Source organism: Lichenostomus cassidix, chromosome 10 (assembly GCF_008360975.1).
Source record: "Lichenostomus cassidix isolate B80296 chromosome 10, HeHo_3.0, whole genome shotgun sequence".
Taxonomy (NCBI): domain Eukaryota; kingdom Metazoa; phylum Chordata; class Aves; order Passeriformes; family Meliphagidae; genus Lichenostomus; species Lichenostomus cassidix.
Genome location: NC_139491.1, coordinates 1,173,187 through 1,191,939, shown reverse-complemented (window position 1 = coordinate 1,191,939; position 18,753 = coordinate 1,173,187). Strand labels below are relative to the sequence as shown.

Genomic DNA, 18,753 nt, shown 5'->3' with positions numbered 1-18,753 from the left:
GAACCACAAATTTGACTCAAAACTGACATGAAATGGGCAAGTGTGGATCTGGCAGCTCTGCTCCTTAGGACTCCTAAAACCACCTGTGTTGCTGTTCCTCGGTAACGGGAACACCCGGGCAAGCTCACGATGATTCCCTGAACTTGTCTGCAGCAGCCCAGGGAAATAAAACACAAAATGTCCCGAAATAAAGCTCATCGCTCCCGCCCGGTGCAGACCAGGAGCTAGAGGTTCTCCCAGCGCCCGCTGAGGGATCCCAGCACCGCCCCGTCCCGTTCCACTCCTCAAGGTCTAAAACCCGCGGATTAATGAGCAGCAAGCGGGCTTGCAAATTCCAATTTTAATAGAGTTATTTATTGCTGCAGGAACGCGCATCCAGCGCTTCCCCGGGGCGATGCGGAGGGTCCCCGCGGGGCTGAGGGGAGCCGGGGCGCTGCCGGAGCTACCCGCGCCCCTCACGGAGCGCACCGCGGGCCGGCGGCACGGCGGGGGCCGCGCTACGCAGGCCAAACTCGGCGGGCGGGGCGGCGGCCACACGGTGCCCCGGGGCGGCTGGGGAGCCCCGCCGAGAGCCCGGGCGGTGCCGCAGCCCCGGGACGGGACACACCGTCGGTATCGCCCGGCGGGACCCCCCGCCCGAGGAGCACAAAATGGCGCCGCGATTCAAACGCTGCGCGCTGCGGGCGGGCGGGGCGGCGGGGGGGGGCGGTGTCCCGGCGGGGTTCACTGCGCCTGCGCGGAGTCGCAAGATGGCGGACAGTGCGGAACTAAAGGTAAAGCGCAGCTCCGGGTCCCCCCGCGGCGCCGCCGGGGCCGAGACCGAGAGCGGCCCGGGGCGAGACGAGCCCCGCCGGAGCGGCCGCGGCGGAGCTCCGCCGGCAGCGGGGGCTGAGGGGCGGGGCGGGCGGGCAGCGGGGCGCGGAGCTGCCTCCCCTCGCCACCCCCCCTCGCCGGCCGCGCTCCGCCGGGCGGCCCCGCCGGCAGCCGGGGCAGAACGGGCGGCTCCGCTCCGCTCCGCTCCTCGCCCGCCGGCTCGGGCCGCAGCACCGCGGGCTGGGGGCGAGGGCCGGGGCAGCCCCCGGGGTGTCGGCGCGGGGCGGGGGGACGCTGCCGGGCGGGGGAAGCTGCCCCGGCGCCCCGCGAAGTTTGCGGGGCAGTCCGGCGGGAGCGACCCCCGGCAGCGCGCTGACAGCGGGGGGACAGCCCCGGGCAGCCCCGCCGCCGGTAAATAAAGAACGTCACGAGCAGATGTGGAGGAGTTCCGCGGTGTTGAGCTGGCGGCGGTCCCTGTCATCCTGCGAAACGCATGGAAACGGGGCGCTCCGAGCCCAGCCGCGCTGCCCGGGCGGGGCGGGGGGCGCTGGGGCTGGGGGCTTTCGGGGGATTTTTAGGGGTTTGGGGGGTTCTCGGGGCTCACCCGGGGGGGCAGGAGCGGCAGCAGCTCTGCCCAAGGCAGAACTTTGGATAACGTGCAAAAGAATCAGCAATTTTGAGGAACAGCGGTCGTAGGATAGAGGGTGGTGGGGCATCCGCTGTGCGCACATAAAAAACCCAAGGAAAACCCCCCGAAACTTTGCAGGCGCTCTGAGTGGGTGCAGCCTGTGCCCTGCACACCCAGCGGGCTGGGAAAAGTTTCAGAGTTCCCTTGCAGTTGTCACAGGGTCGTTATTCACCGGGAGGGCTTCTGCCTCCTGCTTTAAAGTTAATAGAGAGAGCGACGCAAATCGGGTGGATATCGAATGTGTACAGCCACGAGTGCGCTACATGTGTAACATAAACTGCGGAATATGTCAAGTATGACTAAGGAAATATTTTGCCTTTCCCTGGAGGTTTGGTAGATCTCGGTTTTCTGCGTGTCAAAGGTATGGTGCGCTTTCATTTTCAGGTGCTTAAGGAGCTGTCAGCAGGTAAAGAAGTATAAAATCTGGACTGTGTTTTGACTTCTGTAGGTCAGGACCCTTCAGATCCTCCTTTAAATCCTCCTCTGGCCTTCGATTTTCTAGGTATCTTCAGACCATATTGTGTTGCTTGAGCTGTGTAGTCCTTAAGCCTTTTTTTTTTTTCCTTTTCAAACTCTGCTTCCCACATAACGAGATCAAAGGGTTAAGATGTGATTCCGGCGCTCGACTTTTGTTAATTTTCAGCGTGGCAAATGGAATAGTGTGTTTTGGTAACTAACTCCCAGAGTTTTGAGGTGCACAGCAGCCAGCTTGGGTTTGTGTGATGCCTTTATTAGCCAGGCTGACTCAAAAGGAGTTAAAATAAATGGGGAGATAGGGAGTAAAGTCATCCCAAACCTCTTCATTGACCACTCTTTCAAGTCTCCTCCTTGAGAAACGGTAGGGAGAAATCACAGTTTTTTAGATTTATTTTTCCCAAAGTGCCGTTGCCGCCTCAGGGATCTGGAGGGTAAATGCCAAATGGACTATTTTATTCTCAATTTCAATTTTCTGCCCAGCTTACGGAGTGGTGCTTGCAGGCAGGGACTGTAGGATGGCACTCCATGAAAAGTGTGCAGTTTGCATAAGAAAAAAGCAGTTACTTCATAAATTCATACTTTGAGGACTTCAGGCCATTCTGATTTTTTTTGTCTTTAGCCTGTACGGAATTAAAAGAGGTGCGTGGGTGGGTCCTGCTCTGTCAGGAGGGAGAGGGGAAGACAAGGGACACAAAATCTGCTTGGGGTTGCAGCTGTCACCCTGCAGTTCTCCAGGACAGCAGAGCTTGGATTTTAGGTGCTGCAGGAGGAGGTGAGTGCTCCTTGGAAAAATGTGCCTCATCGAAAGCTCTGACATCCTGGTTGGGGGCACTGGGTGTTTTTTAAGCAGGAGTAAATCCCCAGAAAATGTGCTTTTAAGTACCTTTTTTTTGGGAGTTGAAAGGTAGCTAAGGAGGGTTTGTGATTAAGACTCTGGTGTTTGAAGAATGATCAGTGAATTCCTTTAATTATTTGCATTTTCTTAGGTGAAACCTTTTATGGTTCTCCTCTGATTAATTAGCAAACGGCATTGATTTCAGATTTAGTGACTTCTTAAAAACTAAAATCAACTGTAATCTTGGGCAGGGACTATTTTGCCTGGCCAAAAAAAGTTTGTCAGAAAAACTTACTCAAGTTTCTGAAACTTTGCTGCCTTCCTGTGTAAAGAACAGTGAGGTTACATGTGGGGAGTGTCACATGTGGAAATTAGGGAATGTGATATGATGGGTGCTATTGCCAAAGGAAAATTCGAATTCTTGCTCCCTCCAGAAAAACAGTGGTCAGTCTCACTTGCCACAATTTTTCATGGAGTTTTACTCATGAAATTGCCTTTCCTGTAATGGATTTTCTTACCACAAGCAAGAGTGTTTCGGTCTTTTTTTTTGTCCCATTTGGGATTGTTTGTTCTGTTGGGGAAAAAAAATAATCAGATAAGATCAAACGTACTTTGCAGATCCCAGCCTTGTGAGGTTACTGAATTCCTTGGTCCTCGGGAAGGTTTGGATAAATTGAAGCAGTATGTTTGCATTTCTGTCGCTGGAATAAGGTAACTGGAAAGTTTGTTCTTCTGCAGAGCTCTGCCTCACTCCATAGGCTGAGGCATATGTGAATTTTCCTGATCTTAATTACTATTCCTGTCTAATTGCACACAGACTCTAATTTATCTCAAGGTAAGCTATTTAAAGCTCTTTCTAATTGGAAGGAGTATACTTGAGTGATTAAATCTTTCCTTCAATATTTCTTACATCTCTTTAAATTGGTTATTAGATTGTTGTGATCTTTGCCTTCCACTCCAGCATTTTGGAAATCATTACACAGTTTGCAATAATCAATTCAATTAAACATGGATCAAAGAATGAAAAAGAAAAGCTTATGTTCAAGTATTGTCATTCTTGATACTGTCCTAAGAAGCTGGTTTGGAAAGCACATGCTGGGAGGTTTTCTCCTTTGTTCTCTCTCCTTTTAAGAAAGTGCCTTTGGGGATTGAAGAGATCCCTGGTGTGTTTCTTGTTAGACATAATTTATACTTTAAAAAAAAAAAAAAAGTGAGCCAAGAGTTTGAATGAAAATTCATCACAGCATTTCCACACAATGGTGAGGAAAACAAATCACTTAGCAATCCTCAGCTGGGAAATACCTCTCCCCTAAATCCAGGGCAGCAGTTTTGGAAGGGGACAGCACTGCTTTCAGGTGGGGTGAGACAGCAGTGACAAATGGACCTGTGGAATTGCATCCCCAATTCCAATAAGCATTGTCTACCTATTTCAGTGTCCAATTAGAATTTTACACTTCTGCCTTACGAGCTATCTTTGCTTAATCCTTTTATAAGTTGCTGTGTTGCTGAGATTAAATTAAATATAATCTACTTTTCATTGTTATCTGGGTCCGTGGATGACGTTCGTTCACGCTGTAATTTGGTGGGTGTCAGCAGAATTGTATTTTTCACTCTATTTGGGGCTGGCTATCTTTTTTTGGAGCTTTTGGTCATCGACTCTGGGGTTGCAGATATCAGAGGGGTAAAATTGGCAGCAGTGAACTGGCAAAGCCCCACTCCATAACCCTGATTTTATTGCCAATAAACCCCAGATTGTTGTGTGCACATAAATACAGTGTCAGTGCACTTGTGGGCAAACCCTCCCCAGCTTGGGGCCGTCCTGGGAGGGTCTGTGCAAGGGGAATTCTTGTGAGAAGGATGGTATCAGCATTTCGTAGAGTTACTTTGAATTGATTTACAGATCATTTGGCTTCTGGTTATAAAGGTGTTTAGCAATTCCACCTAGAAGCAGGTAGAAGATGCATCTTATTTAGCTTTATTCCATGAGAAGAGTGTTCCTGCAGGGAGGGGAAGCACTCAGCACTGCCTGGCCATCAATAGGAATGTCCATGGATCAGCCACTGAGACAAAGAGTTAAATCCATCCTGAGCAGCAGGGTGTGGACAGCTCAGATACCTTTGATATTGAAGTTATTTATAGGGATGGAGCCTCTGAGTGTTGTGGTTTATACCCTGCGTTCACCAGAGCTCAGGGAAGGGCAGAGTCCTCACTGATGTGTTTGGGATTGAGTTCCTGGAATCCCTTCTGGAGAAATCAGCCTCTCGTCAGCTTTCTCTTTAGAGCCATTAGAGTGAAAACCAAAACAGGACTTCAGACCCTTGAGACTCCAGTGCTCCCTGTGATTGTTGTGAGATATCCCAGCCCTCTCCCGGGCTGGTGCCTTTTTCTGGAGCATCTCCTGCCATCCTGGTTTGTCCTGATGCTTACAGGGAGTTGGGCTGGTGGATTCCATCCACGTGGCCTTCACTGGACTCTGCTGAAACGATGGAATTTGAAGCTATAATCCTTTGGTTGCTACCATTTGGAAAGGGTTGCATTTTGGATCACTCAGTGTTGCAGAGGATTTGTGGCTGGAGAGTGGATTGGGATCTCTTGAGACTTTTCTCCTACATGGATTTGGCTCTTTGGCTCCACGAGGGAAGAATTTTACCTGCAGACCCAAAGCTGTGTCAGAAATGTCTGTTTGCTTTTGCTGCTGTGCTTCCAGAGTAGAAACTTTTGCTTTACAGGTGCTCTTCTAATGGAAAACTCAGCTTTATCACCCTCCATAAAAAGTGGTAAAAGCCTTTTGCAAACCCCAGATTCCAGGGAAGAATGCAAACATGGCTTTTATGTGCAAAACTTGTCTGTAAATACATTGTGTGTCTTGTGCAGCTCAGCTGCCTCAGCCCGTGCTGTCCCTCTTCACCTCTGATTAACAGAATAGTGCCTGCAAGAACCACAGAGAAATGTTTGTTGTGGTCTTGAGGGGGGAGAAAAAGGGGAAATGCCAATTTTGGGTGACTGCTGGATTTTGGAATCCTCTTGGTGAAGCTCAGGTACTGACTGTCTCGTTGCTGGTCCAGCTCTGTGCAGAGCAGTAAATGCTGGGAGTGTTGGTTTGGGCTTTTCAGAGTGGAGATGATTGGATTTTATGATGCAGAAATCGCACGTAGCACCTTCAATAGCAGTCTGTTCGTGGAAACAAATGCCTTTCTTAAAAGTAGAATCTTTTGCTAGGGAGGGGGATGAGGAGGAGAAAGGAGCTTACAAAAGAGTGCTTATTTCTGTAATTTTACTCAACGCTATCAAAGCCATTTCAAACGTAGCCTCTGCCATAAAATGTGGCTATTTCAAAGGAAATTAAAAGCTTGGGGGCTACAAGGCAAACTCGAAGGTATTAAACCTTTGAGGATGGAACCAGGAGATGTTGGATTTATCTGGCCTTGTTGTGATCTTGCAGATTTTCCTTGGCAGGCAGAACCGATGAAGCCAAGTCCACAGGGTATGATTGTTCTCCCTGTGCTGTGCTACAAACCTTTGTGTTGTCTTTCCTTCTCCCTGCTTGGCTGAGGCTCCAGTGGCTGGTGCAGCTCTATTGATCCAGGAGCTGGTCAGCAATTTGCTTAATCTCATTCTTCTTTTGGGATTAGGGCTGGCTGTGGGTGTCTCTGCTGCTCTGCTGTGTCCCTCAGCAAGCTCTGGAGTGCTCTGAAGGTTGGATTCCAAAGCTAGGGAAGAGTGGGAGTTAGCAGAGGGTTGTGTGGAATATGGGAAACAAAGCAGTGAAAAGCCAGAGTACAATTAGACCAAGGGTCAGCCCAGGCTTGACCTTCATGTCTATAGGAGATGATATACAAGAGATTTATATAGGAAGTGGCATGAGAATTAACGGGGAAGGAAAAGGAGCCTTTCAAGCCTTTGCTTGGTGGGAGTGGAGCCCTGGGCTCTGCAGCAGAGCAAGGACTCCCTGGCCATGTGGAAGTTTATGCAGGGGACAGAGATAAGTGCTGGTCACCTCATGGACAGTGCAGATGGCTCTGCAGTGAACTTCCTGTGTTTGGGTTAGGAGATGGGAATGAGCTCGCTGGATGTGTGCTAATAAACATGGGGGAGCTCTGCCTCCTCTCTGCCTCCTCTCTGCCTCCTCTCTGCCTCCCCTCTGCCTCCCCTCTGCCTCCCTTCTGCCCCAGCCAGCCCTGCTGGGGCTGCAGGAAATGCTCCAGTGGCCATTTCCATCCGGGAAGGACATGGGACAGCAGGACAGTGAGGAAGGGGGAGCTCCCATCTCTGCCCACAGCCAGCAGCTCTTCCTCAATAAATGGTGAGGCATCCCCTTATCTCTGGAGATAACTTCCTTCCCTGTGCCTGATGTGTTTGGGGTGTATGCTGAGAGTGCTTTTTTCCCAGTTTCCAGCTCTGATATAAATTGTCACATTAAATTCTTCAAGCCAGAGTTCAGCAGGACTCTGCTGTTAGCTTTTCTTGGTGTTACTTTCAGTTTGACAGCTCCTCACTCCCTTGATCCTGACCATGGATCATTTGGTAATTCTGGTTGGGAGGAAAAGGAATAAGCTCTTTTCCCCAGCCTCTTGCCAGGGCATCTTGCTGGACCTCACATCCTTGGCAATAAGGTGCCAGGAGATGGTTGGGAATGGGATTTGGACAGGTGATTCCATTCCATGCAGTTCTTGAGGAGTTTTACTCCTCAGGATTTGTTAGTGGAATGTATTCCAAAATCCTTACCATCCCCAGCAGTGAGCAAACGTAGTTCCTGAGGCTGTCCACTGATACCAGTGGAAAAGATGGAAATCCCTGTGAAAAATTAAATTTCATTAGCAGTGACCCTTCAGAGGGGAAAAGGTGACATACAATGAGTAGGCAGCTCTTCCCCAGGAGGCTCTGCAGGGTTCTTGTCCATTTTGAAACTTGGGACACCAAGCTCTGCCACTCTTTCCCCTCCTTCCCATGAAATTCGTGGTTCCAAAGCAGATGGAAAACTGAGCTTGATCTCCTCCTAGCTTGGTTGCAACACCTGAAGTCACATCTCTTGTGGCCACAGTCAGTGCAGTGTGCAAATGTGTGATAAATGTTCCCAGAAATTTGTATGTGGGAGAAGTTGAGCCATAATCTCTGGGCAGTGCTCAGAGGCCTGGCTTTTCTAAGCTGGGTTTGTACAAGATGTTCAACTGAAAAATGATTAGAAAATAGAATCCGGGATGAAAATAGCAGCAAACCAAATTTTCCTTGGCAATTTAGCATAGGTGCAGCTCACTATTCCATTGTTGTTTTAAAAAGCAGAAGCGAAATGCAACAGAGATAATTTGATTCAGGTAAAATCTGTAATCTGACCTGCAGGAGAGCACTGTAAAAAGTTGTGTGGATGAGCATGTTTTTGATACGTTCATTTCTCGTACTGTTTCTTGAGACTCCCATGACAAAATGATCTCACTTTTGTGCAGATGTTGTATCTTGTTTCCCTGGTGCAAAATAAGAGGCTTTGAAGCAGTCCCAAGTATTTGTGTCGATTTTTCAGCTTCTTGGAAAAGCTGTTGGAGCCAGCTCTGCTCAGGCTGTGCACCTAGAAATGCACAGCACCAGGATGGAAAACGTGGGACAGAAACAAAGCTGTTCTTCTTGGTAGGTTCTGTGTTGATTTAACAGCATCTCATTTGTGAATCTGCTGAGGCCACTCCATGGCAGGGCTTCAAATTTTCGTTTCAGTCAACTATCAGAACTGTTGTTGGTTTGAATCACAGGGATTTTAGATAATATTTTTCTAAAGGGTGTCCACCCAGGTCTTTATTCAGCTAATTCCTTCTTTTACCTCTTTACTGTTAGAATTTGACTCTTGCAGTGCAGCAGTAACGTTTTTATTGGAGGCCCTTGACTAAGTCACTTGGGTTTCGGAGGAAATGGCTAAAAATAAATGTGGTGCACACTGATTCTTAGGAATGGAAAAGTGGCTGTGGTGGTTCAGACCAAGGGTCCATCCAGCCTGGTGTTCTCTCCTCCAGCTCCCAGAAATGAGTGAGAGGAGAAAAGCAGCAACAGGGCAAAGTGGGACAAATATTCCTGCAATATTCCTCCATTTCCAGCCACTTCCAGCTCAGCCCTCTGGATCTGATGGGGTGGATGAACCATAATAAATCTTATTTTCAACTGCCTGCCCAGGTTTCTCATGAGCCTTTATAACCTGACTTTGTTCCCAGCATTTTGGGAGGGATTTCTGTGCTGCTCTTTGCTGTGTGAGGACTCTGCTGGTGTTGTTTTGGTGTTGATTCCAGCCAGCCTCATGCATGGATATTGAGGGATGGAGGACACTGAGCAGCTCATCCCTGGCCATCTCAGTGTGCTGCTCACAGGTGTCTAGATTGGATCACAGCTGTCCCCAAGTCCTCTGGTTTTAGGTTGAAAACTCAGCTTTCATCATTTCTTCGTTAGGGAAGTCATGCTGGACTTCTGCCATCCTCCTATGAACGTTTCCACTTCCTGTGTGTGTGTGTATATATTTATTTATTTTTTTTATGATGAGGCCACCAAACCCACCCACACTTGGATCTCTGGGTGAAGCAGGAATTTAGATAATTCAGAAAGATTCCTTCTTTGCTCTCTGCTCCCTTCCCAATGATTTCTCCCATTGATTTCTGCACTTGCAGCTGAGCTGATGTTTCCATCCCTGGGTTTGTCTTGGGCCCAGCAGTGGCAAAAGTCACCCCAAAGTCCATCCCTGGCTCTGTAAAGCCTGGCCTGGCTGCTCTGCTCCTCCCAAAAGCATCCCTTAAATTGTGGACATCAAACTGGACCCTCCTAGCAATGCTTCCCTTGCTCTCCATCCTTCCAACCCTGCTGACCCCTCGTTTTTCTGGGATGTTCAGGAGCAGGTTAAGTGTTCTGCCAGAGCAGAGCTCCACACATGACCTTCCTCTATTGTTTGCTCTTGGAACAGCTCGGCCACGTTGGGAACAGAAGAACTTGGAATAGCAGCTGAGGACCTAGGGTCTGGTTTTATTTTTTTAAAGAAGTTATTAATGCTGGAGGAATACTCAGCTGGTGTGTGCAGACTGGATTTTCATAGTTCCCTTTGACCTGTGCTGTTCTGTTGTTTTTAAACACATGGAGGACTCTGAGGTGGTGCCAAGCTGTTCTAAGGGGAAGCAGAGATGTGTTGGAACTTGTTTCCTATGTTCAGTTCACTAGGAAAGTTTGGTAAAATGTGCCTTTGTTTCTCAGAGGACATTCACACACTTGAGCAAAATAATAATTGATTAACTGCATGGACTCCTTCATTCCTTGGGCCCACACGGTGATGTCTTGGTGCCTTTATTTTTATTTTCCCCCAATATTCCTATTTTTGCTTTTGACCCAGAGGCTGAGCAGTGCTGTGGAGCAATTACAACATCCTCACCTGGAAGTGAAGCTGTTGTTATCTAGTGAGTGGATCAGGAGGCACAAAGGTGAAGACAACTCCTAATAAATTCTAGGCAGAAACCCAGAAAACGCCTTGTTTAATCACCAGACCCTAAATAATCCCTGGGGACCCTAAATAATCCCTGTGCCCCTGTGCCTGTGTGTGCTGAAGGGACGGGCAGGGTATAAATTCATGAACGTGTGAGAGTTATTCAGAGCCCATTAATGAGCTGCAAAAGGACTTGTCTGTATGCAAATTCCTATTCAGGGTGGGATTTGGATGAGTGTGGTTAATGAGGTGGGGCGGTGGTTTGGTCAGTCAGCATGAAAAGGAGCCCTGAGTGGAGGGAGCATCCTCCTCCTCCTCCTCCTGCCTGTGAGTGGGATGGCAATGGCAATGGGGGGAGCAAGGCTTGGAAAAGGGAGGGAATGTTTAAATCTGCAAAAATGACATTTCTGCTTCTCTCGCATCGTTGGGATTTTCACAGCTTTGCTATCGGAGTTTTCTTAGGCAGCTCTGTGGGTTCTGTCTGTCCTCCTGACTGCAGGATTGTGCTTGGAGTTTATTTGCGATGGTTTTGGTGTATTTTAAATCATAGGTGTGGCTGAAACTTGGCTTCTAAAATCCCTCATTCCAGCAAGTGGTTTGTTTCCACGCAGGGCAGAGGTTATTGTGGGAATAAATTAATTGAACTCAGTCTTGCTCTGATTGTAAGAAAAAGTGTCTGGAGGAGGATGAGGTGCTGGGGAGGGGCTCAGGGGGTCGGATTGGTGGCACTGAGGAATCAAATCTCCCTCTCCCCACCAAGCAAGTGTCCTTGGCATGTGCCAGAGTGCTGGGAAAATGTTCCTATAGGCTCTGCTGTGCTCTGTGTGGGCCAGGAAAATATTGCATGCAGAGTATATATAATTTTCTAACTCACTGCATGCTTGAGCCTATAGGTAACACGTTGGTAATGCATATAAAAATGCAGTTTTCTGGCTCTGGAAGCTGGAAGGACAGAGAATCCCAGGTTTTGAGGGTTGATAGAGGATTTTGGGGTTCAGCTCAGCTCTGCCAGGAGTTTAGGTCTTGCTTAAGATGCATCCTCTCAGCCTCCCTCTGGCTGCACATCCATTCAAAACCATTTTCTTTCTCCTCATTGAACACCGAAGAAAAGCAGGAAGATCTACTTCCTCTCCCATTATTCTGTCACCTTTCTGCATTTTCACCAAGCGGGAAGAACCCAGCGTTGTGCTGATAGGAAACCCCAAACTTCCTGCTCTGCCTTGCTTTGTGCCCAAAGCTCAGACCATCCCGGGCTCTGCAGTCAGCCCTGGCTCTCCTCCCGAGCTGGGCTGCTCCTTGGAATGCAATCCCTGGGATTCCTGACAGTCAGACTGATTCTTTAGTGCTGCCAGGGAAGTCATCCGTGTCTCATTAGCTGCCTGACCCAGGATCCCGGATCTGCCTCAAAGGGAGCTCAGCTCTGCCGTGGGAGACAAACCTCTCCTGCCACAGTTTCACCTGGCCTTGGATTCACATCCAAATTCACATCCAAATTCACATCAGAAAGCTTTTTTCCCATTAATCACAAACTATGTTTTAGCACTTTAATCGGTGTCAATATGGGATGTAAATGCTAATTTTATATCCTGTTGCTTGCAATGAATAATTCCAACCTCACCTAAAAACCTCAACCTGTAGGTTCACAAGTAGATGCTTCTATAAATTATAAAGGGGCAGTAATTCTTCTAATATAACAACATAATTCTTAAGTAATGCAGTGGAAAAACATCTCAGAATATATCTTATTATATTTATTTAAATATAATAAAAACGCAATGGAAGAAGAAAATTTCTCAGGATTCCTCAAGCTTTTAATTAATCTTGATGACTTATTGCCATATGACTGCTTCAAAAAAAAAAAAAAAAAAGCTGTGTACTTTGGCTGCCTGACGTAATTGCTGTGCACGGTTTGAAGACCTTAGGAAATAAAGAAATGTGGAATAGTAGCTCTTTCTTTGAAAACTTGGCTTTTCCCGTGCAGATGCCAGTGGGATTGCTTGATGGAATCCTTGTTCTCAGCCTGTGGACACGGTGGGGACTTGGGGCTCTGTGGCTCACTGCTGTGAGGACAATTCAGACTAATTGTTGGTGGTAATGAATTATTATTCTCGGTGGGTTGGTGGTAGAAGGGAGTAGGGTGTTTGGCCAGAGTGTTTCAGAGGTATTTGTTGTCAGCAGATTTCTTTCCTTGGAAAAGGATAATCTTTTAGTGATGAATTACAATTTCCCATACCTGATGTTTTATCTTATCTCGTAGTTTTCCTGTTCTCCCTTCCTTCCTCCTTTCCTTCCTCTCTCCCCCATTTTGAGATTATTTCTTTTTTTTTTTTAAACTGTTATCAGAGGCTTTTCTGTATTCCTGGTTTTCCAGATAAAATCATCTGTGGGATGGATGTGACCAAGGTGATTTTAGTTGATACTCACTGACACTGCCTGACCTCCAACCAGTTCAAAACCTTGGGAATTCATTGCTCAGAAGGGAAATTTTCCTCAAATTCCAAAAGAAAACATTAATTTTATCATGTTCCGTTTGGCTTTATTGGTTTTTTTTTTCCCCTTTTTCGAGTGTGACTTGTGAGCTGATCCCTCCAGTTTTCCAGTTTTCCCTCTCTTGGGGCATTAACAGAGCCATTGGTTACTTTTCAGGGAAATGAGATTCAATTATGCACTGCCTTCACCCTGCTGTTCAGTACTTTGCAAATCAGGATCCAAATTTAATATGATTCTTAATTAAACCTTCTTGAGATACCAGAATAATAGTCAGGGATGATGTAGTCTGTCTCCTGTGCTGGAAAATGGGACAAATGAGGAGGAAAAAAGTGCACAGTTTGGGTATATTTGAGTGCATTATCTCATATCTTGAAGTGTTATCTCATTTGCAGCTAATTAATAGCAAAGTTTTAGTGGATAACTATAACTTCTGGCACGTGGGGAATAAATCACTTTGCAAGGTAGAGAAATAAAAAGTTTGTTGGGTTTTTTTTAAAATTTTGGAGGAAAACCTGCCTCTCTTATGGTGATAATTGTTTTTAATCAAGTGATGCTTAAGTTGACAAACACACAGCCAACTAATCCAACTCCATCTGTCTTGAGGCAGCAGAGATTTGCAAAGCTGTGCAAGCAAACCTCAAGGCCTGGGTGCAGGAATGCTGCTCCTGGTGTGTGTCCTGCTGCTGAGAGCCTCTGGAGCTGCTCCTGGGAGAGCTGCCTCTTTAGCCACGCTGCACTGAGTGCATTCATGGCATTCCAGGTGCATTCTTCCCCAGCTTTCCCCGAAAAATTGACTTGCAAAAGCTCCCGTGTGCTTCGTGCAGGTATTTGAGATATTTAGAAAGTAACCAGAGTTTGGTTTTTTTGGGAGAGGATGGCTGGGAGGGAGTCTGACAGGAGAATCCTCTCTGTAAACCCCAAATCACTCCAAGAGATTGTGTGACCGTTTATTTTGTGTTAATTGTAGATTCTAAAATGGATGATTCAGTTTTTTAAATCGCTGAGGGAGGAGAAATTAATGTGTATTTGTGACCGCCTGTGTGACTTCTTGGTCCTATCTTTTTTTAAACAAGGAGACAACATTTCAGACTATTCTTGAATGCTCTGAGAGTGGTTATATTTTGATTAGAAAGCTGCAGACCTTGGTCAGAGTGACAGGAAGAGCACACAGTGTGTTCAGGAAGCTCTTAGCACATCTGGCTGCATCTGGCTTGGGCTCCACTGCACCTTAATTCAGCCAGGGAAGGCTTAGGGAAGAACATCCTTAATCAGCAGTAAATTCGTGTGGCACTGACCCTCTCCTGAAGCATTGTGTTCACTCCTGGCCTCAGGTGGGAGTTGTTTGCCTGGTGTGGAGCCAGGATTTCCTAAACTGGTATTTCTGCCATGACCTGTCATGGAAATCAGGAGCTCGGGAAGAGGAATCCCCAGCTGCAGAGAGAAAGACACCAGGGATGGTTGAGTTTGAAAAAACCTGGAGTCTCCAAGAAAATGGGGATTACCACTGTGTCAGCAGCCTGATTTAGTACCTGAGCTACTAACACAGTTCACCTCGTGGGGAGAGTCTCCTGGGTCTGGTAAAACTTTCGTTAGGGATTAAGATAAAGCAGAGCTTGCTTTAAATCAAACCCACTTTAGACATGGCTGAAGTCTTGGCAGACTTTTCCCAACGAATCTCTCTCACAGCTGGAGCAAATCCCTGCCCCAGCATCTCTGGTTGGGGTGTCCTCATTGTCACCAAACAAAAAAAAACCCAAAACAAGCCAGGTTTAAGTGCTCAGACACAGGATTTGTGCTCTGTGGTCACCCAGTGTGGCTGGATGTCCCTCCCAGGGGGAAGCACCTCTGGAAAAGGGCTGGAGGGATGGAGGTCTGGAAGGGCAGCTGCCTGCACTGATAGTTTTGTGTGTCAACGCTCTCAGAAGGTATTTCCCATCTCCCAGAGCACAGCAAAATACCACAGGCATCTGCCAAAAGCACAGGACAACCTTCAAGGATTATGTTCAAAATTCCAAACTGCCTGCTAGCAGCAGCGATTGGTGGGGCTGGAGCTGCCTGTGTTTGCTTTTCCAATATCCTGTCAGTCATCACTGAATTTTGGTGCTTTTGTCGCTGTGGGATTTTGGAATCCAGGCAGTGACAGACATCTCCAGGAGCTCAGTGACATCACTGCTGGGGGATCGGATGGATGGAAGGCTCTGGCTGGAATTTACACTTCAGTTTATTGGTGTTTGGGTATGAAACAGCATTGCTGACCTTCCTAAAGCTTGCTGAATTTGGGGATAGTCAGGTTTTACCAACAGAATAGATATAAACAAGCAGTGTTTGCCAGGAGCAGGGAAGGAGGATGTTCCTTGGATTAATTATCTGTAGAATTCCATCTTCAGTGGTTGTGTGCTTCCATGGGCTGATAATTATAAATAAAAAAAATGTATATTATTATATAAATATATATTATATAATATATAAATATATGAAACCATAATTTAATATAATATATATTTAATATATTAGAATATAATAATAAATTATAGATAATAATAAAAGAATCTTCTACCTGAACTGCCACAGGTTTGACATCTCCTCCCTCACAGATCCTTAATGTCAGCACTGAGCTTAAAGTTGTATAATCTGAGTTTAAAACTGCAGAATCACAGAATCATTAGGGCAGGAAAAGCTTCATCATTCAGGCAGGTTGGTTCAAGGGTCATGGTGTTTCTATGAATAGCTGTGCAGCCATATAATGCCCAAGGAAATGTGGTGTTTGTGAGCTGCAAAGGTAAATAACACCTGATGACTCCAGCTTTAGGGTTGCTTTCTCAGCTGCCATGGCAGGGAATACATTACTGGGGAAAATCATGAGCACAGGGTGAGCTTAAGGAAGCCCAGAGCTCTGGAGGCACCAGCAGCTCTGCCCAGGCAGTTTGGGCATTTCCAGCATCACTTTGTTGGCTGATTTTTTTTCCTGGTTTCAAGTCTGTTTTTCCTGCCAGCTGTTCAAAGAATGGATTTGCTCCTACAGTTACCACATGTCCTTTATGAGCACTGATACACTGTGTAAATACAGGTTTTCTTCGATTGAGGAATACTCAACCCTCTTGCCTGTGCAACAAAAAGCAAATAATACTTGTACCTGCTGCTGCCTCGTACCTATTCCTTCAGCACTGCCTTAATTCCCAAAGCCTTTAGGTCCCACTCCAGCTAAAACAGAAATTTTCCTGGTGGTAACCAGCAGCCTCCTTAAAGCTTGGAGGATGTTGCATATTTATGATTGTTCTCCCTGCTTTTGCCTCCCCTCTGGTTTGAATTACAGCGACTTCAACCTGGGCTGCCCGAGACAAACGCAGGAAGTCACAGCCTGTCATCGAGGCACTCAGCTCCCCGGGGTTTGTTTCACTCCCTCTCGCAGGTTTTTGGGAGACTGAGGTCGGTTTTTATGGTTCAGCCTTGAGAGTTTCCTCGCAGGTGGAATTTAGGGCCAGGGAATGGGGTTTCATAAAGATGGGGATGTTTTTACTCTCATGTTGCCCATTTTCACAAATCTTCAATGGCCAAGAAGCCAAGAGTTCAGTGTGAGTGTGGAGAGCTCCCTTCTCCAGAAAATTGCTCTCAGGGGTTAAAGAGGCTGCTGAGAGCATGCAGGAGCTGTGTTTTTACAGCTGGGGCTTGGAGGTTTACTGAGATTAATTCAGAACCATTTCCATACTCATCTAACGCTTCCTCGTTGCTTTTATTAGAGAGAAAAAAAAATCTATTTTAATTTTTTTGTATCTGCTTCTTGGAAGTGCATTGTGGAATTCCTTGTTCTTTTTTTTTCAGAAGGGGGAAATTTCCATTTGTGTTGTCCTTCACCTCTGAAGGAATTTGCTGCAGAGCTTCTGTCATAATGACTCTTAATTACTAAAAGATCCCTAAAGCTAATCACTGTGTTTTTAATAACAAGAAATTTACTGTCACTGCCTGAAATTGCTGTTTATAAATAGCTGATCTCCCGTTTTTTTTCCCCTCCTTTTGGCTGGGGTTTGAGGTGATTTTCTTTCCCCACTCCTGTTTTTTTTTCCCTTTACCTTTCATGCTGATGCTTGGAGGATCGGGGAGGACCTGCTGGGTTGCTTTAGGCACAGAAGTGTGGTGCAAAGCCAAACGCTCCTTGTTGTGCTGGCAAATCCTTTGAATGTGTTTTGGAGCTAATTCCCAACTTCTCCTTATCAGAAACATCCCGGAATAACTTGCTGGGTTCTCCAGACAGATCCTGGGGCTGATAGCTGGAGAGGGAGGAATCCCTTTTCCAGAAAACACCAATCAAACTGTTGGATTTGAGTGTTTTGCTCTGAAGACAGTTGTGGACACTGCTCAGTTGATTAAAAATACGAATCAATCCTGGCTGCTGCCTGGTTTTCACCTCTCAGACAAGCCCCTGCCATCTAAAAATGGGGGAAAAATGCAGAACCCCAGTGTGTGGTGTTGGATGTCAGCAGATAACCTGGCTCTGCTCCTTCCTCCAGCAGCAGCTCTCCCAGCTCTTCCTCCTGCATTCCAAAGCACAGTTTCAACCTCCCTGAGTTTTCCAGGCCAGAAATGAATTCCCTGCCCAAATCCACTCATTTTTCTGAAGAATCAGTGCCTGGGATAGCAGCCACAGGTTATCCAGGGAATTTCTTATCCAGAAGCACTAACACTCAGATTTTATTTATCTTTAAATTGAATTCCCAGCTTTCATAGGTCATTGAGACAAGATGCAGCTCCAGAAAACAATTTTTCTCTCTCTGACCTGTTAACCTGTGGAGCTTTGGACCTGCTAAGCTTTGGACTCCTGGAGCCAGGAATTTGCCTGGTTTGGGATCTTTTCTTGGGTGGAACAACTGGGCTTGTGTGGAAAACCGAGATTTCATCTCTGCTGTTGCCCTTGGAGAGAAAATCAAAGTAAATTATTCTCACCATAAACAATTTTAATCTCTGTTAGCTTTTTAAAAAGTGTAATTTGTATAAAAATGTGATTATTTTGGAAAAGAGCTGTGGGTAGAGCATCCCTTTCCTGTGGCTAATCAGGAGAGCAGTAGGGCATGACATTGGTGCAATCCATGGATTACTCTTATACACTTTAACCATTTTTTCCGAACCTTATTGGTTATCTGAAGCAGGCATGGAGCAGGGAACACTCCTTGATTCCAGCTGGGTTGTTTCAGAGTGTTTCCTCAACACAGAGAAATTTGGGATGCTCCTGCAGCAGGGGAATGACATCAAACGCTTGGAAAAATGGCTCAGGTTGGAAACAGACAGCTGGGAGGTGGGAGAATAACCTTGCCTCTTTCCCACCCCACACGGACAATTCTGGGACTTTTTGGATTGCCCCGAAATCCCCTGAGGGCTTTGGGGAGTGCTGGAGAGGGAGCAGGGATCAGAATCTGAGTGATTCAGTTTTGGTGGAGCAGCACGTGGCTGTGTTGTGTTGTGGAGCAGGAAATGTCAGATGTGTGTTTGTGGATCACAGTTCCTCCTTCACTCCAGGAAGCTCCTCACAGGGAATCAGAGCAGGAATGTGCCACTAACCTGAGCTGGGTCAGCTTTCTGCAAAGCTGCTTCCCACTCTTTTACTCCATGGAAAATGTTTCCCACTGCCCTCACCCTCTTCCTGAATTTTGGGTATTCCCTGGCTATGACAGCTACCAAATGCACAATGCCAGCTGTGTGTTTGATGCTGGGATTTGCTGGAAACTGGTTTAAAACTGAGTAGCAAAGAGCTCAACCTTTTTGGAACCAAATAGCATCAATTTCTTGTGCAGTGCTGTGATGTTCAGTTATGGGAAATACCCATTCCTACAAATACCTGGAATTGCAGCATGCAGGATTATCCTGCACTCAGTCCTTGGCAACTGTGCATATCCTTTTATTCCTCCAAGTTCAGCTTCTTGTTGTTGTTTTGTTCCTTTATTTCCTGTTAGGAGAGAGAACTCCAAACATTTTGGCAATGCAGATGAGCAGCCAGAGGTGGGGGCAGTTCTTTGCTCTGGG

The 18,753-nt window shown here is 46.7% G+C and overlaps 1 protein-coding gene across 2 annotated transcripts in view; it reads left to right on the top strand.

Annotated features, from left to right (window-relative positions):
• The first annotated feature begins 635 nt into the window (after window positions 1-635).
• The window catches only part of PIAS1 (protein inhibitor of activated STAT 1), a 48,096-nt gene continuing 29,978 nt past the window's right edge, over window positions 636-18,753 (top strand). Inside the window, exon 1 of one of the 2 annotated variants that reach the window (XM_085070240.1) lies at window positions 636-773. In XM_085070240.1, the coding sequence (XP_084926366.1) occupies window positions 651-773 (123 nt within the window). In that variant the 5' untranslated portion in view covers window positions 636-650. Of the gene's footprint in view, window positions 774-2,676; window positions 3,525-18,753 lie in introns of those variants that run through there. The other variant, XM_085070241.1, reaches the window with a different exon arrangement.